Raw genomic sequence first — 17681 nt, forward strand, 5'->3', positions numbered from 1 at the left:
TATATTAAGTTACCTAATAGATTAGTAGTAGCATATAAATCTGTGTCACACACAAAACAAGAACTCAGTGCAGGTCTCAATGGGTTTTTATGAATGGTGATTGTAACTGTGTGTAGACTGCTAGCAAAGGACTCTGAGTTTATTCTAAAGTTCTTGGACAGAAAGCGTGCTGTTGAATGTTGAAATTAAAGCTGCACAAAACATTGAATAAACATGGACAAGGACAGCAACTAAAGGTTATTTTCATTAGCAGTTAATCTGCTGATTATTTTTTTGATTAATCCAATAATCATTTAGTCAGAAAATAGAGAAAAAAATGAAAATAATAATTTCCCAGAGAAACAGTAAATATAACTGAGAGAAACAGCAAATCCTCATATTTATGAAGCAGGAACCAGAGGATATTTGGCATGTTTGCTTGAATAGTGAGAAAGGAAAAGGTTGCCAATTAATTTGCAATCTTTCTTTTACTTATTTGTGCATAACAACAAAACCAAACAAAACCATAAAGCATAGACGAGGCAAACAACAAAGTGTAAACCCAACAAAACGTCAACATTGAGAGAACACAGAAACTAACAGAAAATCTTCTGATGATTGTTTCAGGTGTAACATGGACTTTATGAACATGATCAATGTAATTCATTATAATTGCCGCTGTTCAGAAAGCTCCTCAAAGTCATAGATGACTGAGCTTCTCATGAGTACAAGAGTTGTTGTTTTTTTTTTTTTTATCTCTGAGCTACGAAGGTGTGAAAACATCAGTATGGTCCTTGAGCATCATTATAAAAGTGTGAGAGTGACGGGTGTAAGATTGTAAGAGTGAAGAGGAAACATTGATTTCACTGCTGTGTAAGTGTGTACTACATACAGCTGAAGGTGCTGCTGTCACACACTCACCCTGATGTCCTTAGGATGCTCTCCCTCCGCTATCCTCACCATCCACAGGAACTTGTTTATATCGTCGCCCGAGTAGCCTATCACACCTCCGAAGATGATCAGGACGTAGTCCACGTCCAGCGACCTCATGATTTTGTAGGCCGCGCTTTCGTTGGACGACATGGCTTTCCCCACCTAAAAAACAAGTGGTGATTTAACTGGGGTTTCCTTTTTTCAAACCACACGGTACTTCAATACAGAGTTGAAAATAGGAATTATTTAACAGAGATCCTTCATGCATTCTCTGTAATTACATTTCCCAGGGACAGATGCTGAAGAGACAACAAGCAGCAGGTAGAGTAGAAAGCAAGAGAGAAGAAAGCTAGAGGGCTTTAGCAGACTTAACTAAAAGACAAAAACATTCCTCTACACATTTGGCAGCAGCAAGAGAAAAAAAAAAATAAATCAAACCCGAAGAATGTGGCAGCAATTAACTGAAATCCCCCTACAGTGTAAATTCAATGGGAAAAGTTTAAGCAAACAAGATTATCTGGCTTGTTGGAGGGAGCAGTTTTATACAATGTGGCAATTACATGAAAAATTCACTGAAGAGCTGCTAATCATCCAGCGGCTGCCAGAAGAAATCATTTGTTTCTCTGTATACGCACACATCCAAACCAGGAACAAAGCGAAGAGATGGAGATGACGGAAGACAACGGAATATGACAAGACGAAGAAAGAAAACGGCTCACCAGTGCTATGTGACTGTTGTTCCATGTGTTATTATCTACTAGCGTGGTCCTGTTGGCCATCCCTGCTATTTGGTAACCGTAATCCCACCACGACATGACGCGCGCGTGCTCGTCTGTGTTCTGTCTCAACCAGTAGTAGGCCTCCCTGAAGTCATCCAGGATGTTACGTGTGCTGAGAAGGGAAAAAAATAAGGTTGACAGGTAACATGGTTGACAGGCATATGGCTGCGGAGGCTATTAATATTTCAGTTAAGACTTTGAATCAGAAGGGCAACAACAGCTGAAAATAGAGCACCCATGCATAATAAACTGAGGGTTAAAAAACACTTCGCACTTTGAACGCTCGTGGCCTAAATTTACCTCGAGGAGCAGGAGCAGACATAAAGCCAAGCAACCAATTAACTGTAGGTAATCATATTATGTCTGTATGTGTGTGTGTGTGTGTGGGTGCATTAATGCGTAAGTGTGTGGGTGTATATGTGCAAGAGAAAAGAAGAGAGTGACAGCTATGCTGCTCCCAGTAGCAAGGCTAAACCATTGTCTGCGAGCTGCTGTGGTATCATTAATATATGTATGAGAACTTGCGTCTACCATTTAGTCTTGTCCTTCAATATTTCCTCCCTAATGCTTAAAGGGAATAATTATTCCTTTAAAGAATCTCGTACAGAATAATATATCAGCTTTTTGTGAATGCGGAGATGGTCCACAGATGTTTTCTGTGACCTAGAAACACTAAGTTAAGCAATCATGCTAAATCTTATAGGTGCACATATCAATATTTCCACAAACGTCTTATGAAATATACATGTGCTCTCTCTGTACGTTCCTGCATGCACTCATTTATATGCAAAGTGAAGCCATCCAACCCTTTTCTATTATGAACCATTACTAGAGACTTTGTTCGACTCCTTGCGGTTATTTACATCCATTAACACATTACAACTGAGGCGTGTGCGGTGTGTATAATTCATACCCGTCATGGTTGTATGAGGCGAGCACCACGCTGGGACTGGAGTAGGCGTTGCTGGTGACCCAGGTACAGTGGACGGCGAACATCATCAGCAGCATCAACATGAGCATTGTGACTATGGACTTGATGTTCGGACCCAAACCCTCCTCTGCTTTCTCCTGCTCTGACACATGTTTTCGCACCTTGCCAGCCTGCAGGGGGAGACAAATGCTCTGATGATGGACAGCCAAGTCTGTGGTGTTCCAGAAAAGGATGAATTATTGAGTGGAATAAATTATTGAATGAACTAATTGAGCAAAGTATCTTAGAGCATCCTCAAGTTCTCTGTACTGTCTGAAGATGCGTCACTAAGGATTTTGAGATGAATCCTATGATGGCTTAATATTATTTTACACAGCCAGTAGGGAGTAAGGAGAAAAATCTGCATTATGTTAACATGGTTCTTCCACCAGCATCTGCATTTACATTTCTCTGACACCTAAACTGCTGGCTGAAAGTGGGGCAAAAATAGATGTACTGTAGATGAGATGACATAACATTTGATTTCTGCTGAGAAGAAATCCAATTCTGTCAGTTTGACTAAAACTGATTTAGTTAACAAAGAAGGTTATCAACAATAAAACAAACACATGTCATAAGACGGAGTGTCTGTCTTAAAGGTACAGTAAAGGTATATTCTTGTTTACATTAAGTGTTATCTGTGTGCATTTTTAAGGCTTAAAAATCACACTTAATGTATTTCTGACCTCAAAACATTTGCACAGCCTTTTGTCTTGAAACCTGCATCATTTATACTAATGATGCACTATTGGCACGCTGCTACTTTTCACAACCTTCATCGCCATCAAATGTTGGCAGAAATGTGTATCACAGTTTGTATCACATTATTATTATTATTTTTTTTATGGGCACTAGCAGCTTCTATTAACAGGAAAATCTTCGAGTGTGGCAAACTTGTATCACTGAATTTTTTTCTGCCGGTGCAGAGCAGCGAGGTGGTGTAATCAAAATTCTCAACATTATCATCTTGATTTTTCGAAAACCAGCCTTACCATACATAATATATAATTTTAGAAGCGCTTGTCGGTTTTACAAAATGTGTTATACGAGCTGAGATTTTAGATGTGTGGGTAGCGCACAATGCTGTGATTACAAGGTGGACTGAAAAAGACAAAGCCCTTTGTTTGACTCAACGGTGACTACGGCAGTCAATTCAAAAATTCAACAAAGTGAGCCAGCTAAAATGATGGCAACAGCATCAAACAGTTGCAGCTGAATCACAGATGAATCACAGTTTAGCTCAACCGACAGGCTGGGAATTGGTGGGAAGAGAGAAGGAAAACTGACAGTTGTATGTCTGTCAGCTTTAAATCCAAACTCCTGAGCAAACAGTGCTGCAACGGTGTGTAAAGGTCTGAGGAAAGAGGATGTTGGATGCTGTACAGATACCCCCTAAGGCGAGTTTCTGATTTGTGGTGTTGGACTGTATAAATAAAAACTGACTTGACTTGACTAAAGTCCAGAGTAGCAACATGATGAACAACATGTCAGTGACTGCTTATGACACTTTTAGGCTTTTCTTATTTGTTTGACAGTCAAAATCCCAGTATAGCAACCTGAACTGTTGTTGAGCAATGAGTGAAAAGTATCACATTATTACAACTGTAGATAATTTCAACATTGACTCCATCCGGTTTTGACCTTATCATAGAGATTCCCTGAGTTCCTCTTGTCATCCTCGTCGCTGCTGTCCTCGGCGGGGGGTTTCTCCCTCTTCGTGTCGTCTCCCATGTAGTGTTCGAATACGCTGGAGAAAGCCACCGCCGACAGCATGCACACCACAGGAGTCAGCGTCAGCATCAGACGCACCATCACACCAGCGAAATACACTGCACTGATGGCGTACAAGGCCACTGGAAGGCAAAAGACAAAAGGAGGTGGAGAGAAAACAAAGCAGACAGAGGTCAGATAAGGAGAAAGAATTTGTGAATGTAAAGAGGAGACAGGAAATATGGCGGAGAGCGAACGGGGGATAAAGACATGAAAAAGAGAAATTGGCAAGCATAATCAATCTACGGAAGCTCTGCACAACTCAAAACCCTAAATAGAAAGAGAGCTGGCTGCCTTCCGTCCTTGAAAGCAGCCGACCCGACTCAACAGGTGCATCGCTAATCAATAGCTGTAATTGGCTGATTAAGTCTGAAGAGAAACAGAGTGCTGAAGGACTTTGTCTCTAGTGCTCAAAGGATCTCTGCCCTTGATCTGGGTTGTCTTACTTTGTAAACATAAAAGTTTGGTTTGATTTGTTTTTTTGTTTTTTTTTTAGAGAAGCTCAGTCCCTTTAAATGTTTTTCTTTCAGGCTGATAGAAAGCTGAGAGAGAGTTATACTAGGAGAGACAAATATACTAGTGAGAGCAGGCATTTATTCAGAACCAGAGACAAGACTAGGAATCGGTACACTATGTTTTATTTGCCTTTTGATACACTATTGAATCACTGTTAACAAGGCATATAAAAGACCACAGAACAATCAGTGGGGAAAGAACAATGCTAATTAAATGTTGTAATTCCTTAAAAATTTCAAGATTTCAGATTAATAGTCAACATTTCTTTTTAGCAATAGCTACTCGATGTTTTACATTTGTAACCATCGCTCCATTTAGTAGTTTTTATCATTATCACACATTGATATCAGCCTCACTATTTACTGTTCACTTTACTAAAGCCATATCTGAGCAAAACAGGCACGGTGCAAAATTAAGTGACTAGTGAATGGTCAATTTTTACCAGCCACTCAGTAGATTACCATTGTTTTTTTTTGGCTGGTGAGTGAAGCTAATCTACCAGCCACTTGCATATTTTTTACCAGCACTTGGTCGGTGGCTGGTGTACATTTTGTGCCCTGCAAGACAGATATGATTTTTTGACAGTGGATCACTTTTAAATATTGCATGGATGAATGGAACAAGGACGAACAGCCAGAGTGAGCTGTTAGATGAACACACGTCCGACTTCTCTGCGAGGTAACCGACTGTGTGGAAAACTACATGCAGTGTGCGCAGCATGAAATCAAGATTGCAGTTGCTCACGGCATGATGGAAAAAGGCCAATTATTGACTCACTTTAATTAAAACAACATGGGTTTGTTTGGCTGTACTTTAAACTGCACTGTTTTTGCTGCCTCAGGAATTCTGGGAGCTATAGTGTTGCTGTTATCAACGGTTTATTTAATCTAATTTAATCTGACAAATAACGACTTACATGATGCCACAGTGGAAATTATGTTTTAAAGCATATTTTCAGAAAGAGTTTTCGATAAAAATCTTCGTACCGAATACTCGTTCGTCATTGATGTTCTTGATGCAGAACCAGAGGCCTGCTGGAAACGTGCAGACCAGGATGTGGAGGTCAAAGAAGAAGGAGACCCACGTCGTCGGCTGGTGCTCCGACACGGATGCTATGATGGGGATGTGGATCTTAGCATAGCTGGGGAGAGGGGTGGGTGAGGGGAGGGGAGGGGAGGGGAGGGGAGGACAGTTGGGAGGGAGGGAGAAACAGACAGACAGGATGTAATTCATGTTGGGTTTAGCGCACAGGGAGTGTTGAGACAAATTATACAATAGATCTTCCTGATTAACTCCAGAATTATGAGGAAAAAAAGATAATTTAGCTCCCCGGCATCCGCATGGTAAAATATGAACAAATCTAGCACCACAGATGAGTTATGTTCTTCTTTCACCATTAGTTTCTTATCTTTGTGCTCCCTCTTTATTCATTACAGGCTTTTACACAGCAGTTTCTATATGATTTTAAATATTTCTCTCTAAAGTGTTTTGTGATTACAGCTGGGAGATAGAAAACACACAGCACATTAAGGAATTAGTATAAGCCTCCAAAGGAAAGAAAAAAAAAAAAACATCCCATACTGCTTTAGTCAGCAAACAGGGGGGGGGGGGGGGGGGAGAATTGATTGGGTGTGCTGAAATATCAAACACGTTGCAGTGCATTTGGAGAGCACAGGGTGCCTGGTGCTGTTTGGAAGTAAGACAGTAGTTAAACACAGAGTCTATGCTGTGCCCCTCTGGGATAGTGCACGGGGGGGGATTTTATAGCAGTCTTAGAAAACACACGCATGCACTCGACTGAACAAGTGTTCAATCGACAGTGAGAGTGTGAAGGTCAGCAGAGCTTACCCGGTGTCCCAGAGAGAGTAGAAACGACCACTCCAAGGAGCGATGTATCCTGGAGAAGCAAAAACACAATCAATAAAGAAATATATGAAACTCGTCCTTCCGTTGGAGCCTCAGAACACGAGGGCTGCCTGTGGGAGTTGTGTTGAATTGCGCTAATGAAAAGATATTTTAAGATAAAGGTTGTCAGTCACGGGAAAATATAGTAAGACAACTTTAAAATATTCATGTGATTGTCCTTTGTCATAACAAAAATATAATATTTTATTTGGCAAACGCAACCCAACTGAGCAGCTTCAAATAAACAAAGCAGAAGCTTCAGATAAACAATGGAAAAAAACAGCAAATACTATCTGACCTACAGGCCTAGAAAAATGTGTAGCAGAGACATTACAACAGACATCTTACTATTCACTGTATGAATCAAAACTGAAATATACTACATAAATATAATGTAGTAATTTACATCCACTCTATGTAAAGCCCTTGAAAACTTGATTTCTGATCTTATAGATTGCTCTATAGCAGTACATATTAATGACTAAATCAGCAATAATCAAAGTAAAGGTAAAGGTTGGGAAAACACATCTTAAGTTGCTATTTGTTAAGAGTTAAAGGTACCCTGTGGAGTTTTTGATTGCTAGGAGCATTGTGGATCAATGTTTTTATGATTGGGTCCCAGTTTGTTTGTATTGTGCTGCAGGACACAACTCATATATTCTGTTGTTGGTTTCATGCTATTACACTAATTAACAGTAGGTGGCACTAATGTGCCAAGAAACAATGGCAGTACCGAAGACTGCTAGCAAGCAAACCTGGATGTAAAAAAACAAAACAAAACCCACAATTAAATATTTTAAAAATCAGAATTTTTATGAAGAGGGAAATGCACTCGACACGTTTGTGGTGATTAACGCTAAGATTTGTTTATTTAAAATAAATCTCCACCGGGTACGTTTAACGCTCAAAAACTCATCTTATCCTCTTCATCAGGACAGTGTGGGTGTCGTTTTGATTAGATTTAACTGACTGCGCTGACAACATCAGCATTGCATTTTGATTCAAATGTTACAAACCGATCCATGCACGGAAGTACGTGACATCACAATTTTCAAATAAGTCCCGCCCAATTCAAACCAGTGAGCAGAAAAAAAACACAAAAAGTAACCAAAACTGTTCTAACTTAAACACATTTTGTGTTCATATGTAGGACCGTATTTTTCATAGTAAGAAGTTGATGGAGAATATAAGTTTCTTATGTTCTTTTAGAGCTTTTATATGTTGTCCAACAACTGACAACTCAAGAAAAAAAATTGCATTGACACATTCTCCACTCGGTGCAGAATGTGTCAATGCTGAAAATGTATTCTATTGATGGTACTTAATTACTGAAATTGACTTGTTTATAAATGTAACTGAAACCATTTAAGCAGCAAATTAGAACGCACAGGGCATTTTATGTGCGCATGCAAATGTCTTATTTTGGTTAAGCTTTGATCTGGAATACATTTCAGCTCTGAACTGTTGCCTTGGGGCTCTCACAGCCACACACACACTCACAAACACACAAGTGCAGAAAACACAAACAAAAACCTAAGCCCCATATTTTAAATTCTGTGACACGTTTGCTCCAATCTATAGCTGTATCGTGTAATCTGTTGCTCTTTAAAAAAAACAGACTGACTGATGTGTTTAAGAATAACAATGATATATTGAAGTTCATCATAAAAGTAGAGCCCTTTTCAAATATGATTTTGGAAAGCACTGAACCAAAGCAGGGGGGGGGGGAAAGATATAAAAAGCGGTAAAAGTGAGGGGAAGGAGATATTCTGAGAGGTGATTTAAAGGATGACTGATTTAACCGATCAATACTTGGCTCCGTGTTCAAGATGCTGAGGAAAACCACCCGGCTACTATCTTGCAGAGATTTTATGAGATGAAAACGTCTGACAGACCGGAGGAGGGCATGCGCAGTTTCACTGCAAAACTGGCACACCACCAAACAGTCACTGACTCCCACTGCTCAGTTCAGATGGCTGACAGATCACAGTGTTTACCAGACTCCAGCTGAAGCCAGTATCCCCACAAGATTGGACGTCTGCGCTCACATGACTGGCCAATGAGTTCTAGAGGACGCCTGTAACCAATCTCAGAATGCCAATATTAGATGTAATGTGCCACCATCACTTTGCACTGGGCAAAAGGCCCTTGCTGCAGCGTTTTACGTAATCTGGAGTGACATTATACCAGATTGTTGGTGAAGGCGGGTAAATAATTTGCTAATCTAATCAAAGCAAGAAAAACAAACCCATGTATATTCTTCAAAAACATACTGAAAGCAATGTGTACATATAATTGAGCTTTCTACTTACAAAACAAACACATGTAAATCAGCTTCCATGCAACCGGCATCAATTTATAAACCACTAGGGATGCAAAGCCAGTGTGATGCTGTAAATCATTTCAATCGTTGTGCCTCTGTGGTGTTATGTGCCTTTTTGTACACCAAGTTCTCCATCACTTTGTGCTTTCAAAATGAGATGTTATGCTATGTGTATCCTTCAAATAGGTCAAGGTTCTGTATGTCATCGTATATATAAACACTTCAGCAGGAGACAAATGAAATCAATAAATAGCAAAGAGGCTAAAAGACTGAAACCTTGAGGCCTCTGCTGTGGCCACAAACCCAAGCAGAGCTGAATATAATAAGAGAAAAACATTAACAAGGATAAAGTTCAACCAGCTGGATGTGTGCATCAGGGTTCAACCGGGCCGGTCAAAAACAACACATACAAGTGCACTGATGTTAAAAAAAAAAAAAAAGGCACTCAATAGAGCTCAATCCTCTACCGACGCTGAATAGTTCTCTGACTTGCAAAGCTGCTGCATCCATATCAGTTTGTTTATCATTTGCCTTCCAGGTTTAATTTTCTGATAAACCGAGCACTGATTAGCAGCCCATTTGGGAGGCCTGGAGATCAGACCATCAGGGGATAGTGTATGAACACACTAACTTTTTGGATTAAAACAGAAAACAAAATCTAAAATGGCTGATATCCCAGATCTGGATCGCCACCAAAATCTAGTCAACTGATCCTTGCACAAAAGGGCTATTTATCAACCAAATTTCAGCCAAAATCCTTTTTTTTTTTTTGAACATATTGTGCTAATAAACACACATACAGATGGGGCCAAAAACATTAACACCTTCTGTGTTACACAAAAGTCAAGTCTTAAATCATGATCTAGACATCAGTACTCACCAGGAAAAAAACTCAGGAAATACTAGATGTAAGTGTGTTGTTTGCAGTACAGTAGCTTAAAAATTGTTATCATCTGACACAGTGTCATCTATTTCTACGTTTATCTGCTTTACTGCTGCTTTACATTTATTGGTTTGTGCAGGCAAATATCTCTGCAGTCAATAACCTCAATGCTTTCATGAACCAATTATGTGAAAACTTACTGGTAAGCACTATTTATTAATATATGCAGTCATGAGTACTCACGCGTACATATAAAGTATATAGCCAGTAATAACATCTCAAAACAGACTAACCGTTTTCTATAATAGCCTGTCCATGTTAACATAAATGCAAGACATTCAGTAAACTGCTGCAACTGAACATAACTGCTTGCAAGGACAGAAACAATACACTAATTCATCCTTCACAACCTTATTTGAAGTACTGTTTCATTGATCGATACAATTATATAAAAGTTGATATAGTTACAATATGTTTTAGCAATTTTAGCTCTTTAAACGTCTCTGCTCAGTTGCTAACCAGCTCTCATGCTCTCTCAATTGGAGCATGTGGCGTCAAAAGTGTTACAATTGACTCAGGTTAATAGGAAGATTTTTTTTTTCTTTTAACCAAATCATAATTACTCAACAATCTTTCCACATACCAATTACAGTATATGAAATATGCCTCCTGACTAATAAATACTGTGAATACATACGAGCGGACATACAGACCTGTGTACGTGAGATAGATCACTGTGAGGAAGACCACGCCAGCAGCGAGAGAGACTCCGAGGAAGAAAAGTGTCTGGAATTCCTGTTTGGTCAGCCTGTCCTTCAGGTACTGCAGGAAGGCATAGGCTTGGAGGAGTGCAAACACACCTGAGAAAAGACACAGACGGCAACAAAAGAATGAGCAAACATACAATGGAAACCCGTACAGAATATTTGAAGAGGCCCTGATTCTTGCTGCCTCCTGCAGGGTACAAAGCAGGTTTACGTGGTTAAGGAGCGCCATTGTCAGTGTGGCAGAATTCTTGACAAAGCAGTTCGTAGGCCCCTTTGGCTGTTCATGCAGATGTCAAAGACAAATACTGCGGGACAACATATTTTAAATGCATGAGACCGATTTGGGTAAATAAGCCCTTCTCCTTCCCTCGCCTTGTCTTTCTTTTGCAGCCCCTTCGGTCACACTCCTTTTCCTCCATTCCTTGGCTCACTTTCCCTCACTTTCTCAGTTCAGTTCTCTCCAGTGTGTCTCTTTGTTTGTCTGGTGAATTCGATATAAAAAATTGAAAAGAGGCCTGGTTTCGCTCCCTTTCGTCACCTCCCATCCTTTGACAAACCTTGTGTGAAATCACCCTACTCCTCCGCTAGCCCACCACTGCCCACGGCAGGTCTCACCCATTTTCAAGGTTAAGCCCCTGCCCGTCTCCTGGAGAGCCGCCATGGTGCTAACACGCTTGTCACTCTATGCCACCCTGCTTGCTTGCCTCGGGGACTGACATCTCTACGGTACAGACAGGTCCACGGCTCTGTCACTCTCTTCCTGTCTCCCACTGTGCTCCCTGAATGCTTCCACCAGATGTTCTGAGCAGCTGCTACACCCTGGCGACATAAAAACACACTCACTCCTTGAGAGATAGGGAGAGTGGGGAGCCAAAAACAGAGAGAGGCAGAGATGATTTTTGGTAGTGCATCCTTCAAAGCCTCTCATAATGTTGTTTGTGTTGTAGACACCCAGGAAAACAGGGACACTTCAACGTACGCCTGCTGCAGAGTTAAGAGAATTCTCAAACAAGGTGCTGCTGAGCTCCCTAAAGCTGCCAATGACAGTCCTCTCCCAGTCTGGATGTAAATGAACACAAGAATCGTGCACGCACATACGCACCCACCCGTGCTGTCAGGCAGCAGATGGGCCCACTCTTGAGAGGCAAAACTGAACAAGCTTTAATAAACTACCCACACGCCAAAAAAGAAAAGTACTTAAAGTGCTATATCCATACGGGTGGATTGTGAAGCTGCATACTTATTTCTATTTCGTAAATGTATTCTGAGAAGATCCAGTATCTTTCTACAGAGAGAGCATGACTAACACAGTCAGGGTAAGGGGATTCAATTCCCACTGCAGCCTAACAATCTTAAAGTGTGTGCATCGGGTACTATAAGGTGCTTTGGATAACAAGCAAGTGGCTTATGTAAAGTCATACCTTTAATCCATAAACTAAAGCAATCAGCCTGAATCCTTTTCCCTTGTGTTTTGAGGCATATATTTGTTAGCGGCGCTTACAGGGTCAGGACAGGTTGGAAGTTGACATGTGCGCGTGTGTGCGTTCAACCTCTGAGGAGTCAGAATAATTTGTCGACAAGCCCTTGAATTAGACAGACAGCAACAAATTGTAGCACTAAAAAAAACATCTCTCAGTAAATTAGCATGCCATGATGATGATATGATGAAAAGATGATCAATTTTGCATTTAAGGTTGTTTTAGTTATATATTTCATTTTATTGATTTTGGTATAATATTTAAATTCGAGATTCATTATAATTCTTAACTCAAACAATGTTTTTCCCCTTGTGAAGAAAGGTAAACTACTTGTTCATGACTCATATGACAGGTCTGGCTGGACCAGTCATAACTTTGGTGAATGCCACGAATTTGCTTGAATCAGTCATATGCGCCAACTGACAACAAATCTGTTCGTATGGGTAGTTCTTGCCTAAGGCCCGCTATTTTAACAAAGACAAATGTTGCATTAATCCCCCAGCAGCTGCTTGTCGCTGCTTCAGAAATGTTGCTTTTGCATTCACACACTTGTGAAAAGCTCTAACTTTTGGTGTGAAAGGTATTATCGAGGCACAGCTTGGAAAAAATCAGGCGGCAACATTTTCCTACAGTTGCTGACGTCATCGTTAGACTCTAAACGGCATTCATGTTGATATTTTTCGAGAGGGGAATTTGTTTTCCCCAGAAGAATGCGGGATTACCGACGCTGGAGGTAAAGACGGTGGGACTTACCGGCAGCAGCCATGTGCTCGCTCGTCCTGATTGGCTGGAAGCCAACGAAAGGGATCTGCATCGACAGTATGAGACCCACAATGTAGAAAGTGCTGTAAGCTGTAGGGAGAGAGACAGAGAGAGAGAGAGAGAGAGAGAGAAAGAGAGGGAAGACAAAAAAATCAAACAATCATAACAATCTACTGCCCTACTAAAAACTTTCTACTCCAGTTGGGGTCCAACTAAGGGAAATCAACTTCAATAGAGGTATTTAAAGTCTATTGATTTTCACTGTCGCACCTCAGAGGGAGTAAATACAAAATACCTAATCTAATGTCATTTACTGAGAAAATGGGAGTTGGCTCGGCGCAGTGTGGCGGGGAGGCCTGGAGTTAGACGATGGTGCTGAGAACAGTAAAACTCCCACCTTTGTAGCTGAGGGGAACCGATTCGCAGACGCACCAGCTTAATTAAGATTTCATACTCTTCCTGAAGAGTGTGCTTCGTTTTTGAAGTAGTTGTGACCGCCCTCAGCAATCTCTTTCTCACACATCTGCTATTGACTCAAGACAGAGAGAGATGAATTGTGAGGGAACATAGACTGCAAGGCATTTTATTAAAACAGGATTTTTTTTTCCCCCTTCTCCTTTTAACATGTTCCTTCATAGTAACTGAGAGACACCTGGCTCTGAAAAGAAGAGCTGCGAGATGTTAGCGAGGGTGACGATGAGCGGTATTGGAGGCGCTTCAGGATCTAATGACATTTCTGTCAACAGAAAACGTCTAAAAATATAGTTCCCCCCATCTCTCATTTGCGACCAAAAAGGTGCATGAAGTTACTAACTGATGCTCCAGTTGCAGACATCCTTGAGGAACAAAGAAGACTGAAGGAAATATTCCACTTCATCTAACGACACTGCATCGTCAGGTAGAATTTCACTGTTGAAGAGTTTGGAGATAGATCAAAGGTAGGTCAAAGCCCTCTCGTTGTGAAGAGGCCACAATTTATTTGCAAAGCTCTCAAAGACTATGCTTTGCAGCTACATATAATCATGTGTAAATGATACTTGACATGGTATCATTTATCTTGACCACAACAGGAGTGCCTGACGCGAGCGTTCGGCTAAAGCTGACGATGGATGTGTGTGGATGGTGGAGGGTTCAGCTTGTGTTGTCTGAGCCAACGGATAATGTGCTGGAGCTGCCACGTGCTCTGTGAAACTGGGATATTCTGTGGAATAACGAGCCTATCCTCTCCACCAGCGCTCTGCCCCTGGTAGTTGCAAAAAAAAAAAAAAAAAAAAAAAAATGAAGAGGATCAGGTAGCAGGTGGTTGCATTTACTGTTAAGCGGTATGTGGGTGTGTGGATGTCTGCACTGCTGATGATGGAATGCTTATGGTGGTGAGAGATGAACACAGGCGCATGACTGGGCATTTGAGCTTGTTTCAGGGTCAAATGGTTGGGCAAACATGTTGGGAGACACACAGGAAAGAGTAGCGGTTTGTCTGTTTTATGCGTACATTTTTATTCTGATGGGGGAAGGTCTCAAAATAGTCACACAATCAAATTTCTGGTTTAATTGCTTGTGTGTATGTATGTATGTGTGTGTGTGTGTGTGCATCTTACCAATGTAGACTCTTCTGCTGTAGCGTTGCATCAGCAGCAGCACAAACACATGCAGGGGAATCAGGTTGATAATAAACACATAACCTCCCCATGCTGACACCTAGAACACACAGACACAGACAGTCAACCCTACTGCGGACATCATCCATCATCCTTTTTAACAAAATATTTTTTCTTTACTCTCAAAGAATTTAAAAGTCCCACATGATCAATTATGCCTCGTTTTGTTTTTACAGTGAGTGGAGGCTTTCCTGTTAAAATGCTACAAATTAGCTTGGCAGGAAGGATGTGTCAGGTTTTCCTGGATGAGGGGAACTAATCGAAGTCCAGTTGAGACCATGAGATTTTTGCCATTCTTTCCGCCTTTCAAAAAGGTCTGTATGAAAATGCAACTAAAATCGCAGATTGAATAGTCTGTCACAATGTTGCATGCATTTGCGATGGTAAATTAGCCCCATTGAATTCAGTGCTGTTTGCCACCCCCCCTTCCCCCCTCCCACCCCCCACTCCCCCCACTCCCACAGGGATTGACTACCACAATCAATTCTATACCTCTCGCAACACCTCTGGATGTGTTTCCTGGTTGCAACCACTTTAATTTAACCACTTCTCTTCAAATTTTACCACTGTCTTCAACGCATTTACATCACATACAGTACACAAATAAAAGTTTTTATTAGATTAAAGGATAGGTTTACAATTTAAGACAAATAACAACAAAAAAGCAATAGTCAGATGCCAAAATGAACATTGTCACATGTTTTTCTTGCTGTAATCATTCCTCCTGTTCATACTGGCCATTAAAAAATCCCTCATAATGCACTTTCAGTATGGGGGCCAACATCCACGGTTCTCCTTCCATGTAAAAATGTAATTAAAAGTGTATTTGAAGCTAATATGAGGCTTCAGCCATTCAAATTAAAGCGGATATCTTTCAAAGTTATAGTCTTTTTAGTGCCAAATTCCCTCTTTTTGTAACTATCCTTCCACTGCGGCGCAACAGGAAAACATTGTCTGCCAAGACACAAAGAGGGACTTTTTCACTAAAAAGACAGACTGTGGAGGATATCCACTTTATTTGACTAACTCAGCCTGCTGAAGCCTAATATTATCCTCAGATAAACTTTTAAATAGATTTTTGTTCAAAACAAGGACTGTGGATTTTGTCTTTGGATCCTCTAAAGGTCAGTATGAATAGAAGAAATAAAGTAAAACCTGTTTCAATGTTCTTATGAGCAGCTGACTATTGTTTTAAAACATGCTTGAAAAACTGAACTTATCCTTTAATCTGTCAATTATTTTTTCAATTGATTCTTGACTGATAATAATTCTGTCTGTAAAATATCAGAAAACACTTAATAGCACTTAATACTCTAATTTTGTTCTGCCAACAGTCCAAAACCCAAAGATATACAATATAATACCAGCAAAAATGAACACTGAAGAAGCTGGAACCAAAACATTTGCCTGCCAGTTATCAAAGTTGGCGATAATTGCAGATGAATTTTGTGTCGATTGACTAGTTAAATAATTGATTCAGCTCTAATTTAAATATCATATGAAATCCATTATCAATCATGATTTGAACTGAGTCAAAAATCCATAAACACAAGCAGTCCACATACATCCAACCCCTACACCAGTATACACACTTTGGATAGAATCATTCAGGAAGGATGTAAAAACATCTTACTGCCTCTTTCCTATTAGACACACACAGCTGTAAAACACTGACGTATATAGAATCTATAAAAACTAGGCAATCATACTTGTACATGTTAGATGTAAATCGTGAGATGCACCAATAACTTTAGAAGCTCCACTAAAATTATACCTCGCCCGTTTTGAGGTCCGCTAAGTATCGCAGCGCTGGATGTGGGGGCTATAAAACGACTCTACAAAAACATCACTTACAAGTTTTCAATTGCCTGTGCTTGACTACAGCGAAAGGGCAAATGGAAACTATGAGAGCACTAGACAGACAGGAGAGCATGGGGAAAGAGCGAAAGACCACAGAAAAGGCAAGTGTTCAGAGAAAGAGAGAGACAGAGGAAGTGTTAGAAACAGAGAAAGAAGAAACAAGAGAAGGGGAGCGAATTAAAAAGGAAATGAGACTAAATAGCAGCAAATTGTTTGATCCTTTATTGGCAACAGCTTGTCAGAAAAAGCCCCTTTGCACCTGCCACTGGAAGTACAATGAGAAGAGCATTCATTACACTGATGCAATCACGGGAAAAAAAACAGCTTAACATATCTAATTGATAAAACATCAATATGCTACATTAAGGCAGAGAGTGAAAGAAAAAAAAAACTCCTAAATAAGTTCCTCACTGAATGGTTAGGTGCAATTAACTTTTGGCAGTCATTTGCATCTTTTCTCTCAGATGGTGACAGCCAATTAGTAGCATGTGAACCGTAACTTGAATGAATACCAGAGATGGCTTCAATTTAAGACTAATTTTCAGTGTTGACACAGGGGTGGCTGATCAAGTCTCTCTGCTGTTGACTGGCTGGGAACTAATTGAAAACATAACGCTGGTAACACGGTGGCTGAGGCTACTGGCCGTGCAAACATTACCAAATACAACACGGTCTGCTGTTATTCATGTCTTGTGAGCATGTGTGATAGAGTCAGGATAAGAGAGTACATCAAACCAGCTCTTTTACACCAAAATTGAGCGTAGTCCAACATGTGGCGTACGTCATGCCTGTACAGACATGATAGACTAGTCGCCCGGTCACTTAGCTGTGAAGGTCTGTGAATCGATATGCATGTTTGAGAAATGATGGCATGTATTAATGCAGAGAAACCATGCCAACCACACTAGTCTTTTTCAGGATAAGCCTGATAATAAAGCTGCTTCAAAATATCGATCTCTCCGGTTAGACTCCCTGATATCAGTAAGGTGCATTATTGACTCAGGGAATCAAAGTCAATATTATTTTTTAGGCTTGTTTTCCCCTTTGGATACTTAACTAGGCAAAAGTGTGAAAGGCTCAATGCCATGTCAGTAGGAT

General features: G+C 40.4%; 1 protein-coding gene across 1 annotated transcript in view; it reads right to left on the reverse strand.

The window, feature by feature from the left end:
• Positions 1-17681, reverse strand: part of LOC137198713 (dolichyl-diphosphooligosaccharide--protein glycosyltransferase subunit STT3B) — an 84262-nt gene that overhangs the window by 6510 nt on the left and 60071 nt on the right. Inside the window, exons 5-13 of the mRNA XM_067612606.1 lie at positions 14664-14763; positions 13057-13155; positions 10772-10918; positions 6796-6844; positions 5934-6088; positions 4303-4514; positions 2605-2792; positions 1632-1803; positions 901-1074 (exon numbers count right to left, since the gene is read on the reverse strand). Coding sequence (XP_067468707.1) covers positions 901-1074; positions 1632-1803; positions 2605-2792; positions 4303-4514; positions 5934-6088; positions 6796-6844; positions 10772-10918; positions 13057-13155; positions 14664-14763 — 1296 coding nt within the window. The remainder of the gene's footprint in view (positions 1-900; positions 1075-1631; positions 1804-2604; positions 2793-4302; positions 4515-5933; positions 6089-6795; positions 6845-10771; positions 10919-13056; positions 13156-14663; positions 14764-17681) is intronic.

The sequence above is a fragment of the Thunnus thynnus genome, chromosome 15 (genome assembly GCF_963924715.1).
Source record: "Thunnus thynnus chromosome 15, fThuThy2.1, whole genome shotgun sequence".
NCBI classification, from domain to species: Eukaryota; Metazoa; Chordata; class Actinopteri; order Scombriformes; family Scombridae; genus Thunnus; species Thunnus thynnus.